Below are 20,964 nucleotides of genomic sequence, written 5' to 3' on the forward strand. Positions count from 1 at the left end.
GTTACTGGTAACCACAGACACTGTGAAGCTTTGTAGGTTCCAGGCCCTTTAAAGAAAGGTAAAATTTCATGATGACTGACAGACAGCATTGCTCTGAATAAACATAGAACACTTTCTCTTCTTTTACTGCATTGTCTAATAGGGATGAAGATGTCCTAAGTAGTTAGGATATCTGTCTTTCACATCATTAGCAAAATTGTGTTCTTTTATAACACATACATACATACATATATATTTTAAAATCAAGTTTTCACTGAGAGGCTGAAAGGAATAACTTGATCTAAATGTACATGAACATGTTTTTTATGTGGAAACTCAGTAGTGTATATGGTAGCTGAGTAACCAACTGGTACAGAAAGCCATTAATATGTGGAAGCCTAAGTGTAATGTATGCTCTTGAAAAGCTCCCTGTAATTGTTAAAATGATGACTAGCAATTTAAAAATATTAACATTAATAGCTGTATGACTTAACTCAGCTGGTACCCAAACCAAGTTATTACTTCACTTGAAAGTTGAAATTACGTGAACTTTCTAAGACAACGTACCTTTTGACTTTCATTTACATTAACGCTTCAAGATCTACAGTGACATTACAGGTTTTCATACAATATATTCTATTTAAGATATCTCTTAAATGTAAGCATGTAAATAACTTCGTCATCTGCTGAAAGGCTGGCAGGCTAATGAAGACAAACTTGATTTTAAGCTATCATAATAGTATTTCAGACCCTTGTACCTATTAACATTAATGATTTAAATGAAAGCATGATCAAATACCCGCTATAACCAGAATCCGTCCACTAGTAGCATGTAGGCTTCTTAGAAGCAAATGCCACAAAGCGATGGAAACAAACTGCGTTACAGCTATTGCAGAATCGGCCACAAAATAGTCAGCAACACTACTTCACCCACAAACCACTTAACTTAGAGAAACCAGAAAGAACCATTGCTCTGTTTGAGAAAAAAAAAAAAATCCATTTGTGCATAGGGGAACTCAAGGCGGGAATAAACTTCAAGCCAGACCAGAAGGCGTTATGCTGCAATAGAGTTTAGCACCACATTACTTGATACACTAACACATACTAGATGTAGCTGACCCACCACTTACAGGAGGGGGGGAAAAAAAAGCACCCTACTGTGCTTGGTGAAAACTAGAAAAGAACAAACATGCCCACTATGAAAGAGCCTCACATTCTCTCAAAGAGCCTAGCAAGACTGTTTCTCTTACAGAGATTAGATGCCTCTCAGGTCTTCAACAATTCTGTCCAGTTCTTAGCACTCCATACACATTGCTTTCCAAACATCACATTCCCTGGCAAAATCAAATTCCAGCGATTTAGAATTTGAGAAACTAAATTCCAGTACTGCAGAGCTGATCATCAGGCAACATCACAGCACAAACTCAGTGGTATTAAAAGATGCAATGAATGTAAGTCCTCTCTATACAGACTTGTTCCTGCTGATGTCTCTGAAGCTTTCAAAACAGCAGATGTTTTTGTGATATACAGACAGCTAGTGTAGACAGCATAGTATCACAATTTCAAGGTCCAAGATAAGTTCATCTTCCCACAAACCTTTACTTGTAGCGACCACCAGAGAGACAAGGAAATGCTACAGATCCTATCGACAACCCTACAGTGAAGAACTGCACTGCTTTTACTCTAGATAGATAGACTCAATTCCATTAGATGATTGCCATAATGCTTATCAGAGGTTATCCATGTAAGAAGTAGTAGATGGATCAAACACACCAAATGATGAAAAACATGTTTTTTTTAATGTCTAGGATGGAAAAAAAAAAAAGGACCATTCATCTTACAGTCATTGTGATTCATGTATCATCTTCCATCTAATTTACTGTGATGCTCTGTTTAACTTTGAAGGGAGCAAAAAGATAAACACCAGCTCCATCATAATGGAGACTGGTGAAATTTAACTTCTCCAGCAGCTCTGCAAAGCTCCACTGAAAATGCCAAACCTTAGTCCTGATCTTCAAGCTTGCAGTAGCTCAGAACTTTGCTACAAGAACCACAATGACTTAGTTCATAGCCCATCAGACAGTTTGTAGCCTTGAGACCTGCTTCACAAAAGTCCAGGACAGACAGCTCTGACCATCGTCTAGTCCATTGTTTTCCTTTATAGGACCTCATTTTCTTGAGGTCAACTCAGATAGGAGGCTAGCCACTTTCCTCTATACAAAGATTGCCCACTGTCACGTGAAAAATGGTAGCAGGAAGGAAAAAAACTCAGCATGCATACTGCAGGAAAATTTTCATTTATGAGAAAAGGAAAAAGGAGAAGCTACTGAATCTCGTGGCTTCTATCTGGGCAGCTACAGGAGGTCTTTTATGTACTTACTTACTTTCCTAACAATCTACCCTGCCACTTATCTGTAACACAGTGGCCTGCAAGCTTACTGGGTCAGATTCTTTCATTTTTATTGAGAGTCATAGAAGTTACATTAGCAGTTGTGTGTGTGGGGGATTGTTTGTATTAGGCCTTCCAAATTGTATTTATGTTTCCAGCTAAAGTTCTGCTTCTTGAGAGCTGGTCTTGTAATCTGCAATATGACAGGTAGGTTGCAGAATACAGATGAGGGGAATTTTGCTTGACTTTTGGTCTTCTCAGCAAAGAAGAATATCTAAGGAGGAGGAGGAACCAGCTGGAATCACTAGAGAGGCTATGTTAAAGGCAAAAAACAGGTTTGTATCTGGAAAGCAAAGGTCCTTCAAGGGGAGGGAGGACACACTTCAATGTTTCCATCTTTTGGTAAGGCTCTCAGAGGCATGGCTGGGCACTCAGGGACCTTGGCATGAAAGATATGACTAGCCTTCCTGCAGATAGATAGAGAAAATCAAAGGAGTGAGGTCCTTATGCTGTGGAAGGGCTAGAGCAGATGGAAGAGACACCAGTGAAGTGTTAACAGCAAAGTTAAGAACTAGCTGAAATGACAGGAACTTAAGTAGTTCTTGGGTTTCCTGCCAGAACGCCCTTGGATCATGTGATGATAAGGAGGGCTACCTTTTAATGTAGCAGGGTCCTCCAGTTTGTCCTTATCTCACTGGAAAGATGTGGCATACCTACACTGGTACAAACTGAGAAGAGGCAGAAGGCTGTACGGCATGGCAAAGGAAATCTTGAAGATGTATAACATCTTGAAGATGTATAACAAGGCCAATGGTCTCCTGGGGTGCATTAGGCAGAGTGTGGCCAGCAGGTGGAGGGAGGTGATCCTGCCCCTCTACTCAGCCCTGGGGAGGCCTCACCTGGAGTGCTGTGTCCAGTTCTGGGCTCCCCAGTCCAAGAGAGACATGGCACTCCTGGAGAGAGTCCAGCGGAGGGCTACCAAGATGATGAGGGGAGTGGAGCATCTCTCCTCTGAAGAAAGGCTGCAAGAGCTGGGCCTGTTCAGCCTGGAGAAGAGAAGACTGAGAGGGGATCTCATAAATGTGTACAAGTATCTGAAGGGGGGGGATGTCGAGAGGATGAGGCCAGTCTCTTCTCCGTGGTGCCCAGCGACAGGACAAGAGGCACCGGGCACAAACTGAAACACAGGAAGTTCCATCTGAACCTGAGAAAAAACTTCTTCACTGTGAGGGTGACAGAGCATTGGAACAGGTTGCCCAGAGAGGTGGTGGAGTCTCCTTCCCTGGAGATATTCAAAACCCGTCTGGATGTGATCCTGGGCAATATGCTCTAAAGGTCCCTGCTTGAGGAGGGAGGTTGGACTAGATGATCTCCAGAGGTCCCTTCCAACCTAAACGATTCTGTGATTCCGTAACGTCACTCAAAATCTACTGACTGAAATGCCATTCTACCATTTCAATAGCAGGAGAAAGAGTCTCTGGAAGGCCTATCGGAATGTATTATACCAGCAGCGCATAAGACCAGGAGTGCATTTCCTCCAGCCAACGTCACCAAGATGTTGGACCTGCAATGTTTCCTGTCTCTCTTAACTAGAGATCTTTAGGCATAGATGTATGAACAGATCAAAACCTCTGGAGACAGCTGTCTACTTGGCTAAATAATCTGTTGCATGCAGGTAGCCAGGGTAAGCTCTGTCTCAGGGCAAGATCATCTTAGAACTGCATTAGTGAGGGGAAGTTAAGAGAATTTAAGAATCTGCAAAAGATGAGACATTGTTACAGATGTGACATATTTCCCCAGAGCTTTGATTATAACTTCAAAATTCATTCCTCAAAGAAGTTTAGCAGTTTTCCTAGAGAGTTAACGCCTCTTCAACTTGAGGCCCAACTGTTTAAGGAAAATCCAGTGAACTCATACTCTCAGGAAAATATTTTTGAGGTATTTGCTGATAGAAAATGACTTCAAATTCACCTATAATTATGAATATTCATGAAGACAGTGAAGAACCCTGTGGTAGAAGTAAGGCTCCAGAAAGAGTGACCTAAAGGCTGCACCTCTGCAATCGCAAAGGCTGCAATAAATCAGGGCCAGAGCATGGTCCAGATGCTGTCATCCACAGCGGTGAGTTGTTAGTATGCTGCCTGGCACTGCCTTGGCCTGTACCAACCAGCACTTTCCTAGGGAATTTCCAGGGGTAGTTTGGGGATTAGCACAGACCAGGGACCACTACAGATAGGCAATTATGTTTACGGAAAAATTTCTCCAGCTTTTTAGTGTCTTGAGTACCTGTTCAAAAAAGAGAGAACTCTTACCGTCTGAAACTTGCTCAGCAGGAAGAGGCTTACTAAGAAAAAGAAAAACGGTTGTTTCCACTTGAGTTAGTTATCTTTAATGGAAACTAAAAATACAGTATCAGAGTGCTGTTGGCATCGATATGGACAATGTCAGACATTGCAAAATGTCATCAAAAAGGCAATACTCCCAAGGATCTGTAGAGGCTCTGAGAAGAGAGGACAGAAAGCTGTATTTTATACAGCTCCAGGAAGAGGTATTGTACAGAACTGGAAAGCAGGAGAAGCAGTTGGTAGTCTCCTAGATTTTTAGACAAGCTTTGCTGAAGATAATTCACAAGATTCTTTAAGCAGTCCATCTGCGGAAGGATACAACGCTGAACAAAACTTTGCAGAGGTCTTAATGGCCAAACATCCAGCAGGAAATGGCAGAATGACTCCGGCCAGAACGTCCAATAGCTCCAGACCTGCCCAGAGCATGTGTTGGTTCCAATCCCAACAGGCTGTGACACACCACTCAAATTGATTGCTGAGGATACCAAGCTCCAGGGGAAAATGAAATATTTTCTGATTAGTGATTATCTCATCCAAGATACAGAAGCAGCATTATGGCTACAGGCATATAACTATGACTGCAGAACAGTTGTTTAAACTCAGTAGTAAGGTTGGAAACCAAGAAGAGATTTTGTTAAATCCCAGTAAATCTTTCCTTCTTGGAAGCTACGTATCATTTTTGAGGGAATAAAGGCATATGAATGACTCCTTGCTGTTCTCAGATGAGGCGTTAAAGAGCAATAATTAGTCAGGCCACTTAGAATTGGTTTCCAAAAGGAGAGTGAGACCTAGATTCCTGGTCAAAACATTAACATACTCACAGGGCAATAGAAAAACTGAATCAAGAGATTTCCAAAGTAAGATTTGATAAGGAACTACCAATTGGCAGCCCCCTAAAAGAAATAAGAACCCTCCTTGGATTGTCAAATTATTTTAGATCTCATTCCTCCATTTTCTAAGATTCTGCCCCATTATCCAACTTGCAGAAAAAGTCCAAAAAGAAAAGGTAAATTGGATAGAAGAATGTAAAAATACTTGTGACGCTTTAAAACATCAGATCTATTACAGCTAGGCTTTCAGAAAACAATTTATAGGACAAACAGATGCATCTTAAGTAGGACAAAGAGCAGAGATGCACTCATCATTCAGTGGCGTCTGGCCTTACAAGTGTAAGGACTTGAAGTGAGGTACAAAGAAAGTCACTGCTTGAACGCTGACCAAAAGACGTAGGAAGTTGTAGAAGGAAACAAAAGTTCCCTTCAAGGAAAGGGCTATGTGACTAGGAGGTTCGCTGTTGGTCCAAGCTGCTTTTGTTTTGCTGGAGGGATTCAGCTAAGTTAGGCTAGCAGTTGGCTCAGAGGTCAAGTGCCCCCATCCTCCCACTGGGGCCAACTGGAGTGACTGGGAGGAGCAGGCGATTAGGAGGGGACAGCAACAGTGGGAAGGGTGAAATGAGTCTGTGGAGCCTCTGGGCTTGCTCTTTTAGCTTGCATGTCTGACTTGACTTCTGCTTTGAAACAGAATATCTTGTAACTTCTTTGAAAAGCACTGCTGTTTATAACCAAAAGCTCACTGGGTAACAAGCTCTATAATAATTTCTCAGTGCAATGATAAAGAACATTTTATTTTCTTAGTAATATTAGTCTGAAGAGAATTAACCAGAGCTAGTAATTTAACTGCGTTCCAGGCTGCATTTTATATAATTTAAGCAACTGGTCAAAAGTGGAATTTACAGATTTAGTCTTTTTACACTGGAAGAAAAAATGCCCATTAAAAGTTTCCCCTCATAGGAAAGCAGAAACTGTTAATTCAAAGTATGCCATTATAACAATGAAAGCAGAAGGATTTAATAGTTCTCTAAACTCACCATTTGGAGCTTCTGCATGAAGAGCAAGTTCATAAAATCAGTGTGTTAATCAGTTACAAACATATTGATGCGTAGGACACTTCTCATACAGGGGCAGCAAAGAAAAGGATTCAAGCTACATTCAAACTCCAGGGCTAGAGACTAAAGCTTTAGTCCAGCAATTCTAACCATGGAAAGGTTCCCTGAAGTTAAAGTAGGGTTAATTAGATTTCCAGCTAGGATCCAAGTTTTATTTATGGTAAGAGTCCTGAAGAATTTCAAGGTGGAAATTTGGTGCATATGCAGTAAGATCTAAGAGTGAGGGGGAGAGATTTATATATATAAAATATAAATCTTTATATTTTTAAATATAAAGATTATTTAAGTGGATATAAAGACTCAAGAAGACCCTTTCACAGATGAAACTCCAGCTCTACAATCAAGAGAGCTGACTGTATGGCACACACACTATGATAAACCTGTAACCTACAATACTGAGTTTCAGGGAAATGTCTTTGAACCTAGCTGTCATGGCTGAGCTGGAAAACAGATCATATGGAAAATAAAGCAGAGTGGGAGATACGATGAAGAAGGCAACATCAACACTGGGCAACAGCAACATCCAAGAGAGCTGATGCAGGGGGATAACTACTGATAAAAGTGGGCAAGGTCACATCGAAATGCATGGCAAAGTTTCACTCCAGGTTACTGCCAGTCCCATGGCAAAAATTTAAATTATCTAGCCTGTTCTCAGTTCTTAATACAGAACAAAAGGCAGAAAAAAGGTTATCCTGAGCTAAAATATTCTCTCTGGCTTCTCTCCAGACATATTTGTCAATAGTTTGAATGGAAAACCAGAGGCATCTGTATTTCATAACAAATTCCCTGCCCACAAGACTATAAGTTCGATATCGCATTTCAACATCACTGAAATAAGTTGTTGCACTTGCACAGCTACAAAAACCTAATACACACATGTACACATAGCTAGAACTGGGAAAGATTTACTCTCTAGCTTTCCCAGGTATAAACAATGCTGATTCCCACACATAAAATGAAGAGTAGCACTGTCTGAAAAACACTCAAGTTAGATGTGCTGAGACCATTGTTTTTTGTCCCTAGTTATTTCAAGACTTTTAATGTACTAGTAACAGTCATATGCTCAAGTAGAGTAATTCACAGAGGTGCTCTAAGCCTGTGTATTGTCCCCAGAAGTTTGTAAAAAATACCTGGCATTTTCACCCAGTTGGGACATAGCTAACGTTAAAAAGAAAAAATTATCCGAAACACCTTTGCTCCCCAAAACCATCTTTTCGAGTCAGAGATAATGCCTCAACACATGGGTGCATTTCCAGAAAGTAAGCAAAAATCAAACTGTCATTTAGCCAGAACATACAAAAGCATGGAAGAGAGGAGAATATCTGTTCAGGAGAAACCAAACAATTCTACCCCATCACACAGTGTGAGCTCTGGAAAGATGTCAGATTTGTCATAGCTGGGAAGAACACTAAAAATATAGGTCCAGATCATCCTCTGCTAGAAACGCAGCGAGAGGTGCCTCTGGATGATGCTTTGTAAGCTCCTCTATTAGAAGCTGATCATGCTCTCCACTGATACAGAAGAAGGTGCAGGACTGCCTTCTACAGACAGTAGTGCCAAACCTCATATGTCTCCACGGCAGTTTTTCATTAGACTGTGTTCATACAACCTTAAATCTACTTCTTGGTCATGTATATGAAATACCTTTATATTACCCCATACTCTAGTGAAAAAACTAAACTGCTCAACTGAAGAAGCACATACCTGCACTTGTAGATCCAATTCCTGCGGTAAGCACAGATCGTGGTGTAATCTTTACTGCATACTTGAGAAACTGAGATTTCCCCGTACCCGGGTCTCCAACCAACAAAAGATGTGATTCACCTTGGGGAAAAATTTTCACGTAGGAGTATGTTGTACATACACAAAGAAAGATATGCACAAAATACTTTGAATTAAGCAATACTTCTCATTTTTTAACTAACATTAGCACTACATATACAATATGACAAATCTGTTCAAGACTGTACTATTTATTGGGTGCCATAAAGGTATCATTTAATAAAAGGATCCAGTCATATTGTTGCATCCACATCAAATACTTATAATAAAATATTTTTTAAAATGTCAGCAAGTATTTGATATGCTTCTCAAAATATGACTTCTTACATTTTAGAATATTTGTCTCACAGACTCAATTCACTCTTGAACAGGAAACAAAAGGCTGCCAGGGTTTAATTATGATCCCACTATTCAGTTACTTTCATTAATGCAAAAAGGAATAAACGAGCAGGTTGTTTTTCTTTATTTATACTGTTTCATTTCCAACAGTCACATAATGTAGTAATTCCAGATACAATGCAATTACGTAAGTAAATAGTTTAGCTACTACTAACTCACTCAAGAGCTCTAAAATTATTTCATTGTTTTACATAAAATATTAATACAACTTCAATTTAAATATAAAGTCTCTAACTTTCTTTAGCTGCTGGAGCATTAAGAAAATCTTGTATTTGTATATACACACATACTATTTTAGAATTATTATGACCTACATAGATTATGACCTGCGTACCACCTGGCACATGGCATATTTGCCATCTAATAACAACAGAAGGAGAATCAGCAGGCAGATAACTTACAGTAACAGATCTAAGTGAGATGTGCTGACAATCACAGATGGAAAAATCTGGCACTAGGAATTAAAATGAATCCTTTCATTTTCCCTTCATTGTACTATAGTGATCCATATTAAGGAAACATTAATTTTCCATCCTTCGATGCCAAACACTGCTGGGAATATTCTACTAGAAGTCATTTCAAAATGTAACTTATGCCATAAAAAGTGAGGCTATGTTTTATGTAAACAACTGCCTTTAAGACTCAACACAAAGGGATCCTGAAAACATGCTTTCAGTGGATTTTATTTGGGGAAAAATTAATATAAAAAGAAGAAGTCTAGATATCCACTTTATGCATTTGTCTGAGATTCTGGAAGAATAGTCAGCAGTGATTAAAAATTGCTCTCAGTCAAGAGAATGGGATGATTATGCTTCTGAATCCATACCTGTTTGATTTTCAAGCGGGGGTGAAGACAGGGATGGGAACAGCAGCTAGACAAGAAAAGAATGTGATACTACTACAAACAATACTAACCTCTTATTCGAGTTCCAGTAGCATCAGTCCTCTGTACACCACCAGCAAGCACCATGGCTACAGCTAACTTCACCAAGTACAATCCAAAAACTTGAGGACACAAGCTCGCCAAAATTTCATTCCTCCCTAGAACAGGAACAAAAAAATGACACTCAGCATTGCTCTAAGAGTAAAATATGGTGTAAATCAGCAAACTTGTCCGATGGACTGAACCGTACACTGAAAGTCCCTGCACTGACAAGCAACTTGGGCCTGCTTCCTGAGCAAGAGGAACAGGCCAGGGAGGAGAACAATTCTTTTTGATTTTAAATGGGACCCAAAGCAGTTGCTTGATCCAAACTTCCTTCATTATAAAGAAGTTAAATCCTCCACTGTCATAAACATCAGTGTAAATCCTATACTAATTTAAGGAATGGATGGTCTGGATGTCATGAAAATAGGCACTAATAACAGGCCTTCATTCAAATTCTTTTGTTTCCAGATAAAGGTACAGGGGGTGTGAAGAATAAAACTTCAACACCTTCCTAACTTGTATCTATCATTTCAAAATATCCCCTTGAAAACTGGTGCGCTGCACATTTAAGAAAACTAAGTCACATCTAAAACTTAGTATTTGGCCTAAATCTGTGCACCATATTTTTGTGCACACATGGTGTGGCTCATTTTCTCACTATGAATCTCCTTCTCCTTTGACCCTTCTGTACTCTCCATCTCCTCCTCCCTCCCATATTCTCTTTCTAGCAACAAAATGCTTCAATCTGCTATGATAATTTTGTTGGCTTGGAAGGCATATAACAGAATTAATTCTGTCCTTTGAAATTCTGATACTAACAGCACATAAAAGGGAGCACAACTTCAATGCCAAACAGTACCTTCACTGCTAGGGCACAGAACAGAGCAACCAATTTTGAGTTCTTAACATAATGTTTTAAATTTGAATGCAAGTACATGAAAACCGTAAGATAGATCTGGTAAAATATGTAGAGACCTAATAAATGACTTGAGGCATATGTGTCTCTCATGTAGGTCTTTTGAGGGAATTAACTTTTTGTCCAAAACTTAAATTTTCAAAACTTTGGTGCGCTGCTGCATAACCCAAGATTTAACTCCACAGTTGCCACTGTCTGACTTTACATTCATTTGCCTTTTCAGAGCTGAGCTGCTCAGCAGCTCTGCCTCTTCCCATTCGTTATTCAGAAGAAAAAAAAAAAAAAAACTCACTTGTCTAAGTGACAAAACTCTCTCGAAGAGCTGCTGTGGTAATCCTGGTGTGATATGGGGTACACCTTAGACTCATCGGTCAAGTCTGATCTCTGCCCTCACCTGAGGGGCTGCTAATTCAGAGAAACAGTGTGGAAGGGAGAGGCCAGGTAGTCAGGGTTCTTCCAATTTCAAGCCCATTCTCTTGCAGCCACTTCACATCGATTTATTTGTTCCGAATGGGTAATACTGCATAAAATCACATTGCTCACTCCAGGCTTTCAAAAGTTGTCCAAAGAACGAAGCATTAATTGGGACCTTCAAAATGGATCTTGAATTACTTTCTGAACAGTTCTAACAAGAGTGGTGGGAAATGTTCTTAAACCAAACAGCAGCAGGCTAGCAGTTAAACTACTTTCTAGGAAACACAATTCTGAAGAATCTCTTTGTTTTTGAAGCTCTCCAACTTCTTACAGAGTACTGAAGTACTCTAACTTATGTGCTAATATGGGCAATGTTGCCACCTGCTTTTTTTCCCCATTCATATTTTAAGAGGACTAAACCCTTTTCAGAGTTTTGAAAAGACAGAGAGTATTGGAATGAGACAGTTCAATGACATAAATCCTAAATACTCCATTGAGCTTCTCTGCAGTTCAGGAGGCATTCAGATGCTGGAGAGGCACAGAGTTCCAGACACAACCCTTGCCATCTCTGTGCATCTAAGAGTTAAAGATGAAACATGCTAAGCACTCTGGCAAAGATTCGGAGCTTGACTTTGGATGCAAAGACAAAGAGTCAGATATCTAGTGTCGGAGTCAACAATTATCCACACAATTTTTTCTAAGTGATAAGCTTTTTTTTCTTGATTATAAAACATCTTTTTTCCCCTGATACTTGCATTATTTCTCATTTCTTGTTAATAAATGTTCCATAAAACATTTGAATAGCAAGCTCAAAAGAAGAACGATCAAGGCAGTATGTTTGGTACTGTTTCTTCAGTAATTTTTAAGTAAGAATTTCAGATTTCTGTACTGGGAAAAACGTATTGCTTTATCAGATGGTGGGATAAGATAATGGGGGAAAAATGTGCTCAGCTGCAGTATTTTCACTCTTGATTTCATCTGCATCTGAATATGAGTCCTATTTTTAAACCTTCAACTACTAACCTGCTAAGGGATCGTTCCTATGCTTTTCCCAGAAGTCTTCAAATTCCTTGCGGACTTCTTCATCGATTATAACCCCTGCTAGCTGCTCATTGTTTACTTTAACGTAGTTGGCTTTCAGAACAAGCTCCAAGTCACAGCGTGCATCCTGGTGGAAAGGTTTCCATCTCTGCATTACTACTCCATACACTGTGATGTCATCTCCTGGGGATAGCAACAAAAATTGATAAATAGTATCTGAGTTAAGATAGGCAGTTGTATCAGTTAGCTGTAATGCATAACAGTGCAGCTTAGATCCTGTGTTACAGTTACTAACTTAAAAAAACAAAAACAAACAAAACCCACACAACTCCCCCCCCCCCCCCAAAAAAAAAAAAAAAAAAAAAAAACAAGAAGCCTCCTGCAGTTATTGGAAGTCTAAAACGAACATCAGCTGGATCGCTTATGTCTGTGATTGAAAGTTACCGTGTGTTTCCACTTCTAATTAAGGTAGGTGAATTCACAGAGGTGTACCTATGCTTGTTTCCTCTTTCAGGAAAGGGAAATTCTAATTAAACTGTAAAGGCTCTTCTCTTTATTAGATTTACTAACCAACACATTTAGCCAACACTTGTATAACTTCTGATAACTTTAGTGACTAATTCCAGTATCACTTGTGAACGTTCTGGCCACAACGCAATGAACAGTCGGCAACGAACACCGAGTTTCTTGCGGGGACATACCATGAGTTTAGATAAATATAACAATTTTTTATTGTTTATTATTATTGTTATATTTATTTATTATTTTACTGTTTATTTATTATTTAATTTTTTTATTTTTTGAATATAACAATTTTTATTTTTTAGGTAAATATAACAATTACATTCTGAGAATTTTGAGTCCATTCCTCATACATCCTCCCACTGATTGATTAGCTTCTTTTTTGAAAGCCACGTAGCTTTTTCCATCTGCAGCCTTCCTTAGGCAGGAGGTTAGGTTACATAGCTTTCTGAACCTAAGGAGGGGCATCACACTCTCTGCTTCAATTTCCTCAAAATACGTGGGATTCTGACACTAACAAGTCCCAGTATACTTTCTGTATGCCACAGCACATTACTTATTGAGACTGATCTGCCAAACACTCAAGATGTAACGTGTGGATGTATGATATTTTCTACAATAGTCTTCAACTGCCACACTAACTTGCAAGCTGAAACATCAACATGACAGATGAACATACCTGATTAGACAAGCCCTCACCGCTGATGGCCTACTTGGCAAAGAGTCACCTCAAATGGAGAAATGAAAATGCTTATGGTACAAATACATGCAATATATGTTGTGTCCTTACCAGACTTGCAACTGTCCACTAAGTCATCTTCCAGAACAACCACCATGCAGCGAGGGATGCTTCCAACAGACAGCCTTTGAACCTAGCAGATGGAAAGGAAAAGCACTTCTTAAGAACAGCACCTTTTAAAAGCCATTTAGAGTTGCTCTGTTTGAAGGATCTATGTTCCTTTCCTGGACCTGAGGTCAATCCTTGCTTTTTCTCACAAAACTTACATGTGCTACGTACCGGTAAACATGCCTCTACCACCATGAACTTCATAAGGGAACTTTAAAGCTGATAACAGTGCCAACAGAACTGAGCATTAAATCAGCTGGAGGTGCTCAAGCCTGGGAGGTGTTGTGTGATTTCAATATCTTGCTGGAGAAAGCTCACTGAAAGACGTCATTTGAGAGAGCTGAACTTTTCTGTTATGATTTGAGATATTCTTCAGACACTTTTCAATAAGCAAAGCTGACTTTGGTTACTGAAGCGTATCCATGGGTTAGACAACTCTTCACTGAAGTATATATTGAAAGATTATTCTACACATTATTCTGGTATTTAACCGCAATTTGACAGGCTGGGAAATAAATTTACACCTAAGTGTCATGGATTAAATCAAAAACAGAAGAAAACAAATAGCACACAACAAGAAGAATGCATATTGACAAGTGTGCCAGTTACTGTTGTAACTCTTTTTCTTTTCTCCAGGGCAAAGCCTATGCAAACTTGTCACAACCTATTTCCATCTAGAAATGTTTTCACTCGTACAGAAAAGCTTTCAAGTGTTAAAACATACACTGCACAAAGAACAACAATCAGAACTACCTTTTCATTTTGTGGCACAGGATCATACACACTAGAAATCCAGGTTCATTCACTCTCTCGTTTCTAGAAAGGTTACTTTATCCTTGTGTATTATCTGAAAAGCTGTAGGCAGTTTGCATCACTGTCAGTGGGGCACACACAGTTACTGGCAGCACTAACTAAGAAATACAGGTGAAATTCATTTCATTATTGTGTTTAATAGGCCCATACTGCTGAAAATCTGTTCCATCATAGAGATTTTTGTGTCACACGGTTAACAAAAAATCTAGCATAAACCGTATGTCAGAAAAAATCGTAACACAAACATGCAAGCACAGGGCTTATCTCCTAGAAATATCTTTATTCCCTTACTTTTTTGCTACTCTGAGCTTCAAAAGGCTTCGTCTCTAATTTCATAAATTTCTGTTTTGATAGCACTAACGGGTAGATTGGCATCACTATCCTCTTAATTTATAAAATCGAACCCCTCAACCAACTGAAGACATCTTAAAGAGGATTTACGAAGAGACACTGAACATACAAATAATCACAGAAACTCTGGCTACAACATACCCTTCGTGTTCTCAATTTTCATTCAGTTTAGATCTCCTTTTGCCAGTTTTACCTTAGTTATGTGCTGCTGGAAAAAGATGCCCAATTGCATCTTACTCCTCCAGCTTAATAGTACTCGAAGCCATCCATCTAGGGCTGACTTTAGAAAAATGAATGCGAATTCTGTGAGGAGTAGCTATTCAGTAATCATTGAATATATTGAATCACTGGTACGATTGTCAGCTGATGAGAACAGACCTTAGCAGGTACAGAGTACTGACAATACCACACCCCTACAGCTGGCCTTGGCCATCACCAGGCTAGCTGTTGACCTTAGAAGCCATGTTGAACATCAGCATCACGTACCATAAGTGCTTAGATAAACAACACACACACGTTGTTGGGGTTATAAGAGCTGAATGCTAGAATTTAATCTATGCACTGACCCCGAGTGTTTCGTACGATACTGAATGGAATAACCTAGTAAGGAAATTCTAGTCAACACATGTCTAACTTTTTAACTTTTTGACTGGAAATCTCTGACTGACAGGTTAAGGCCAGTTCTCTGGCATCTTCTAGTCTGCTCAGGCATTTGTTTTAAATAACAGTAGAATCTGTTAAACTTTCCCCCTTATTTTAGTATGTGAAACATAAATCAAAATGGGATAAACTTAATTCTGACATAAGCACAAGTAGTCTCACTAAAATTAGTGGAGTTGAAACACCTTATTCCAGCAGGAAATGAAGCCCCCAAATGCCTCCTTTACTAAAGTAATTATTTTTTGTATTTGAGACACTTGCACCTTTATACCCTCCCCTTTCTCTGCCTATTTTTTCACCTGTTCCTGAATTTTGATTTCTTGATAGTCTCTGCAGCTGGTAGGAGAAGAAGATGTTCCCGAGAGGCAAGTGAACTTGTTTGAGTTGCAGCCTTCTTCATTAAGACAGGTTGTTGGACGACAGAAAGCATAGTACTGTTCAAAGTCAGCCTTAACGACAAACACGTGCTTGCACTTATTGCAGATATAACTCCGTTCAAACTCCAACACTTTCACCAAACTGGTACGTATGACAGTCCCAGTAACAGATAAAAAGTGACCCACATCTCTGGTTTTAGGAATGTGCTCTCGGGTCAGCTCCGGGCAAACAGGCAAACCTGTTAATTGAAAATATGTACAGTGTAAGACGATGCATATAAAACATATTTACAGTGCAGTGAAGCAGCAAGACTAGAAAAAATGGCAGACATATTAGCAGTATCTGTTATTACTGTTTCATAAATAAAATTCAGTAATTCATCTGTTGCATCATAAATCTGATTCACTGGCCACAAATACTGAAAAACATCATAAAGTGATTGATAACAGAAAATATAGCAGTACAGGTTTACTCTCCTACTCTTGCAAGGGCTGAGTAGTCATGAATAGTGTGAGGTATTTTGCTTTTTCCATTCATGGAAATAGATCCTGGTATTCTCAGATCTCTTTGTTAATCTAAATGATCTTTTAGAAAATGTCATTTATTCTACAACTAGTTTAACTGAAATTTTACTCACGCTGCTTCATTGTGCTTCAATGCTATTCCCTTGGTTAAACAAGCATAACTCAATCTTGTGTGAAGGCTCAAGTCTAAGCAAATTTAAAATTCACAGTTTGTGAGCATTTGACCTTAAATCCACATTCCATATCAGTAAATCTCAATCGCAAGGAAGATGACAGAAAAGGAATATAAAGGGGTTATGAACACAACCAAAGCAAATTCACTTATAAGTTCAAATGAACAGTGACACAACATTTTCGCGGTGCTTCCTTTCCTTTAATTCCATCCCAACAGCCAGTTCTGATGTGTGTACTGATCCCACTCCTGCAATCGTCTGTATGGCCATCACTTAGCACCACCCTGGCTGAAATCCTTAGGAAGGTTAATCTAACCCAACAGCCCACAAAACCTTTATACAAATAAATGGACTTTGCAATACACAGCTGAAGATAACATCAAAATAATGGCCTCTTCAGAAGTGTTTATATAAACTACAGGAAACTAATGATAATAATTATCAATTTAAAAAGAAATTACCTTCTCTTAAAATATTTTCTTACAGTTTCACTTATGAAACAGAGCTCAGATATGGAGAGGAAAATAATAAATGTGCTGGAAAATCATGTTTCTAAGGGAACTAAAACTATTTGTGCATTTAGGTCAAGTCTGCTTAGCTTTGGCTTGTAAAAAAAAGAAGAGAAATCTTAAATTTATTTCAGTATTTTCAAAATTAATTTTTTTGTTTCAGATACGATAAAACACTCTGGTTTGATGCTTTTAAGCAAAGTATTTGACCTTTTGTTTTTGTTTAAAGAAAATATCTATTTTGAGCTAATTGGAGAAGGCTAATTTAGGCTGAAGAAGGCTGAAGTATTAAAGAAACAATCTGAAAAGGAAATAAACTATTATGCATAACTGCAAATCAACTATTTATAAACTATTTTTTCTGGTTTACTATAACAAAGCTATTTATATATTTTACCAAATCTGTTGAAAAATCGTATTCTCCCACAGGTTTTTGTTTTTCTTCAGTTTAGGCCAAAAAAAAAGAAAAATCAATTATTTTCCAACTGTTTTGCCTTCTTTTTTTCCCCAATTCAGTACTCGATGTGGCTCAACGACATTTGCAAAACACAACCCATCTTACACTAGAGAGATCTGCAGCACTGTTGGCAGGAGATGTGATATTATCGTCTCTGTGTATATCAGAGACAGAGTCTGGACTGGGAAGAAGAGAGCCTCCATTCTCATCACATTAGACTGTTTGACAGACTCTTTACTTGAGTATGTGCCTCTGAATGAGCTTTAGTGTGTTAGTAATAATGTGCAAAAATGAACTATCAGCAGCAACTTGGCTATCAAGAATTCAGTGACACTGTGGTGCTCAGGCTAATGGTAAGTAAGCAAAAAGCTTTCAATGGATTTGTTGTGAAAGGATAAGTTAAGCACTCAAGTTTCTGAAGTGCTAAAATTCATATAAAGAACTTTATCTTTTAATTTCTTCTATGAAGTAGGGGTTATCATTCATTATTAAACACTGCATAATCCCATTCTCTTATTCACAGAATCACAGAACGGTTGAGGTTGGAAGGGACCTCTGGAGATCATCTAGTCCAACCTCCCTCCTCAAGCAGGGACCTTTAGAGCACATTGCCCAGGATCACATCCAGACGGGTTTTGAATATCTCCAGGGAAGGAGACTCCACCACCTCTCTGGGCAACCTGTTCCAGGGCTCTGTCACCCTCACAGTGAAGAAGTTTTTCCTCAGGTTCAGATGGAACTGCCTGTGGTTTGTGCCCGTTGCCTCTTGTCCTGTCGCTGGGCACCACGGAGAAGAGGCTGGCCTCATCCTCTCGACACCCTCCCTTCAGATACTTGTACACATCGATGAGATCGCCTCTCAAGTCTTCTCTTCTCCAGGCTGAACAGGCCCAGCTCTCGCAGCCTTTCTTCAGAGGAGAGATGCTCCAGTCCCCTCATCATCTTGGTAGCCCTCCGCTGGACTCTCTCCAGGAGTGCCATGTCTCTCTCTCTATTCCTGCTTTGTACTCCTAGATAACCTTTTTGTACTAATATCATTGCTTTCTTATACCCAGCATAAACCAAACCACTTTTCCTCACTTCAGTCTAAGCCTGATGTGCAGATCCCCTTGGAGCCATCCCATTTACATCTCTGCAGCTCCCACCAAGAAGAACACACCATTTCCTTCTCTCAATTTCCCATTCAATGTGGAAATGGGAAGGCGTACTGCAAAACCAGACACCCGGAGGTAATCAGAAGTAAGCATCCCCTTAAAAGGTAACAGTTTCATGGGCAAATTGGATGGGAAAAGCCTTTAGATCATTTAGCTCATTGTTTTTGTTTCTTCAGTAGCCAGCCTTTCTGCAGCACAGAACATGAAATAAAGTACATAGATAGATGCTCTTTTGATCCAGCTGAACCATGCAAGGATGATCAACCTCCGCTGCTCATCTTCCCTCCAGTTCTACCGATGGACCAATTTGTGATACTGCTTGACCAATTTCCATGGACAATGATTAGTCAGATTTGCTTTTATCACTCAGTAAAACGATTTCATCAAACCCAGCTAATTTGCCTGAAGTTGATTTAAGGAATATTCAGACAACACATCCCTGTGGGAGGAACCGTCAGCGCTGGCAGTGGGCTGATAACGGGAGCAGGAATGTCCTAAACAGATGCAGCTATTCACGCAGCAAACATCTGCCCTCTGCTTTACTCCTTCTAATGCTTTCTGGTAGCTTATAAAATAATGATAGCATTTCCATAAAAACAATCCTATTCTCATGCTGAAGCATGAATTTCAGAACACTGGAAAAAGTTTTAATTCAATCCTATTTTTACAGGTACAGGGAGATGTACTACATTTCAACGTTTTGTATAAAATTTTGTTTGTGGCCATTCTTCTATACCACAGTCTGCAGTTGCATACAAGCTGCATACACCACTTAAGTAGTAAACTTTTTGTTTTCTTTCCCTAAAAAATTTGACACAATGGCACTCTGAGAGTTTCAAGGTAATTATATTTCTGATGTACATATTTTAATGACAATATTCCTAATGCAATGTACGGGGCTGAAACACAGGCATATTCAACAACTGTGATTCATCCAAGTTCAAGCTACTAAAAGACCACATGATCGTAAACCACTCAAACACGAGGCGGGGAAGGGAAACACAGGCTGCTAATCCTTGGCTTTGCAAGCTAGACACCTTCAAATAGTTACAATCACAAACAACTAGAAGAAACTACACCACCACCAAACCCCGTTTCTCACAACAGGCAAACCAGATGTTTTAACCAAGGGGGTCCCCTGAATCTCTACTCCACACACGGCCAAACCTCAGGGGCTACAAAAAATATTGTATTACTAAGGAATAATAACTACCTTATCAAATTACAGTGAAAAAAGGACAAAACCCTCTATCAATGATCATTCCTTCCGTCAGTTCATTCCAATTTCATGACAAGTAGCCTAGCTAAGCAGAAATTTCAATCGTTTCAGAGAAAAGTGGTATAAAGACAAACATCTCAAAATTTAGACTTTGACTGGAATCAACAAATATTGCAAGTCAATTCATGCTATAAGGAATTCAATCAATAAGAAAAACTAGGAATTACATATCTCCTTCTAAAACAGTTATTTCCACAAATTATTTTCTTGTTAGACCTTCTGCCTTGCAAGAGAACTAAGCTGAGACCCACTGCTGATTTGAGGGAACATATACCGTAAGAGACAATCAAGCCTTTTTTTTTCCATAACAGTCTTCCGAATTCCATATGTTTCTAATGTTGCCTTATTTTTTTCCCCTCCATCTATTTTTTTCTATTTGATAAACATCAGCAAAACTCAACGGGTTGAAACACCGAGATTGCAGGATTGCACCCGTTCCCTGTCGCGGGCATCCCCGGCCTCACGCCAGAGTAAGGTACGCTGGGAGCGCTGAAAACGAGCGAGGAACCGGGAGCCCCTCGCGGCACCCGGCCCCCGCACGACTCACCCGAAATCCGGGCGTGCAGGTTCGGCTTCACGCCGAGACGAGGCGCCTCAGCAGCAGCCTGCAGGGCCGAAGCGGCCGCCCGGCGCAGCGCGTTATCAAAAACGGGTAGGACCTCACTGGGAAACGCGTTGAAATACTCCCCGATTTCCATGTTGGTCTCGAACAGGGTCAAGGCGTCGACGACGACCGGGTAATGCGCCTCGTCGTCGTCCTCCTTTAAGATATTCAGGATGTCATCTTTGTGATGCTCCAAAACGTAGGATTCGAACACCTGCCCAATGAGGTTCACTTGGTCCACACTTAGCACCATATTGGACCTACGCCCAGAAAAGCAAGACAGAGTAATTATGGAGTTGGTTTGTTTCTTTTTTTTTATGTGTGAATCGGGAAATTTGTTTTCACTTGCAAAAGTGTGTCACAAAGCCAGTCAAAAACAGGACTGGCCTGGTGCAAGAGCCGCTGTACGCTGAGGAACGGCCCTTCTTTACTACGCGCTTTAACTTTCCGGCTCGAGAAGCGGGAAAGGCGGCAGCGGCCGCCGCCGGCCTCGCTCCGCGCCCGCCCTCACGCGCCCCCTTCTCGCGGGCGGGGCGGGCGGGCGCCCGCCAACGG

The 20,964-nt window shown here is 39.9% G+C and overlaps 1 protein-coding gene across 2 annotated transcripts in view; it reads right to left on the bottom strand.

Annotated features, from left to right (window-relative positions):
* MCM9 (minichromosome maintenance 9 homologous recombination repair factor) overlaps window positions 1-20,964 on the bottom strand; it is a 56,771-nt gene that overhangs the window by 35,275 nt on the left and 532 nt on the right. For both annotated transcript variants that reach the window (XM_068938147.1, XM_068938148.1), the window contains exons 2-7: window positions 20,353-20,669; window positions 15,631-15,947; window positions 13,451-13,532; window positions 12,121-12,321; window positions 9,755-9,880; window positions 8,363-8,482 (exon numbers count right to left, since the gene is read on the bottom strand). In XM_068938147.1, coding sequence (XP_068794248.1) covers window positions 8,363-8,482; window positions 9,755-9,880; window positions 12,121-12,321; window positions 13,451-13,532; window positions 15,631-15,947; window positions 20,353-20,662 — 1,156 coding nt within the window. In that variant the 5' untranslated portion in view covers window positions 20,663-20,669. The remainder of the gene's footprint in view (window positions 1-8,362; window positions 8,483-9,754; window positions 9,881-12,120; window positions 12,322-13,450; window positions 13,533-15,630; window positions 15,948-20,352; window positions 20,670-20,964) is intronic.

This window comes from Struthio camelus, chromosome 3 (assembly GCF_040807025.1).
Source record: "Struthio camelus isolate bStrCam1 chromosome 3, bStrCam1.hap1, whole genome shotgun sequence".
NCBI classification, from domain to species: domain Eukaryota; kingdom Metazoa; phylum Chordata; class Aves; order Struthioniformes; family Struthionidae; genus Struthio; species Struthio camelus.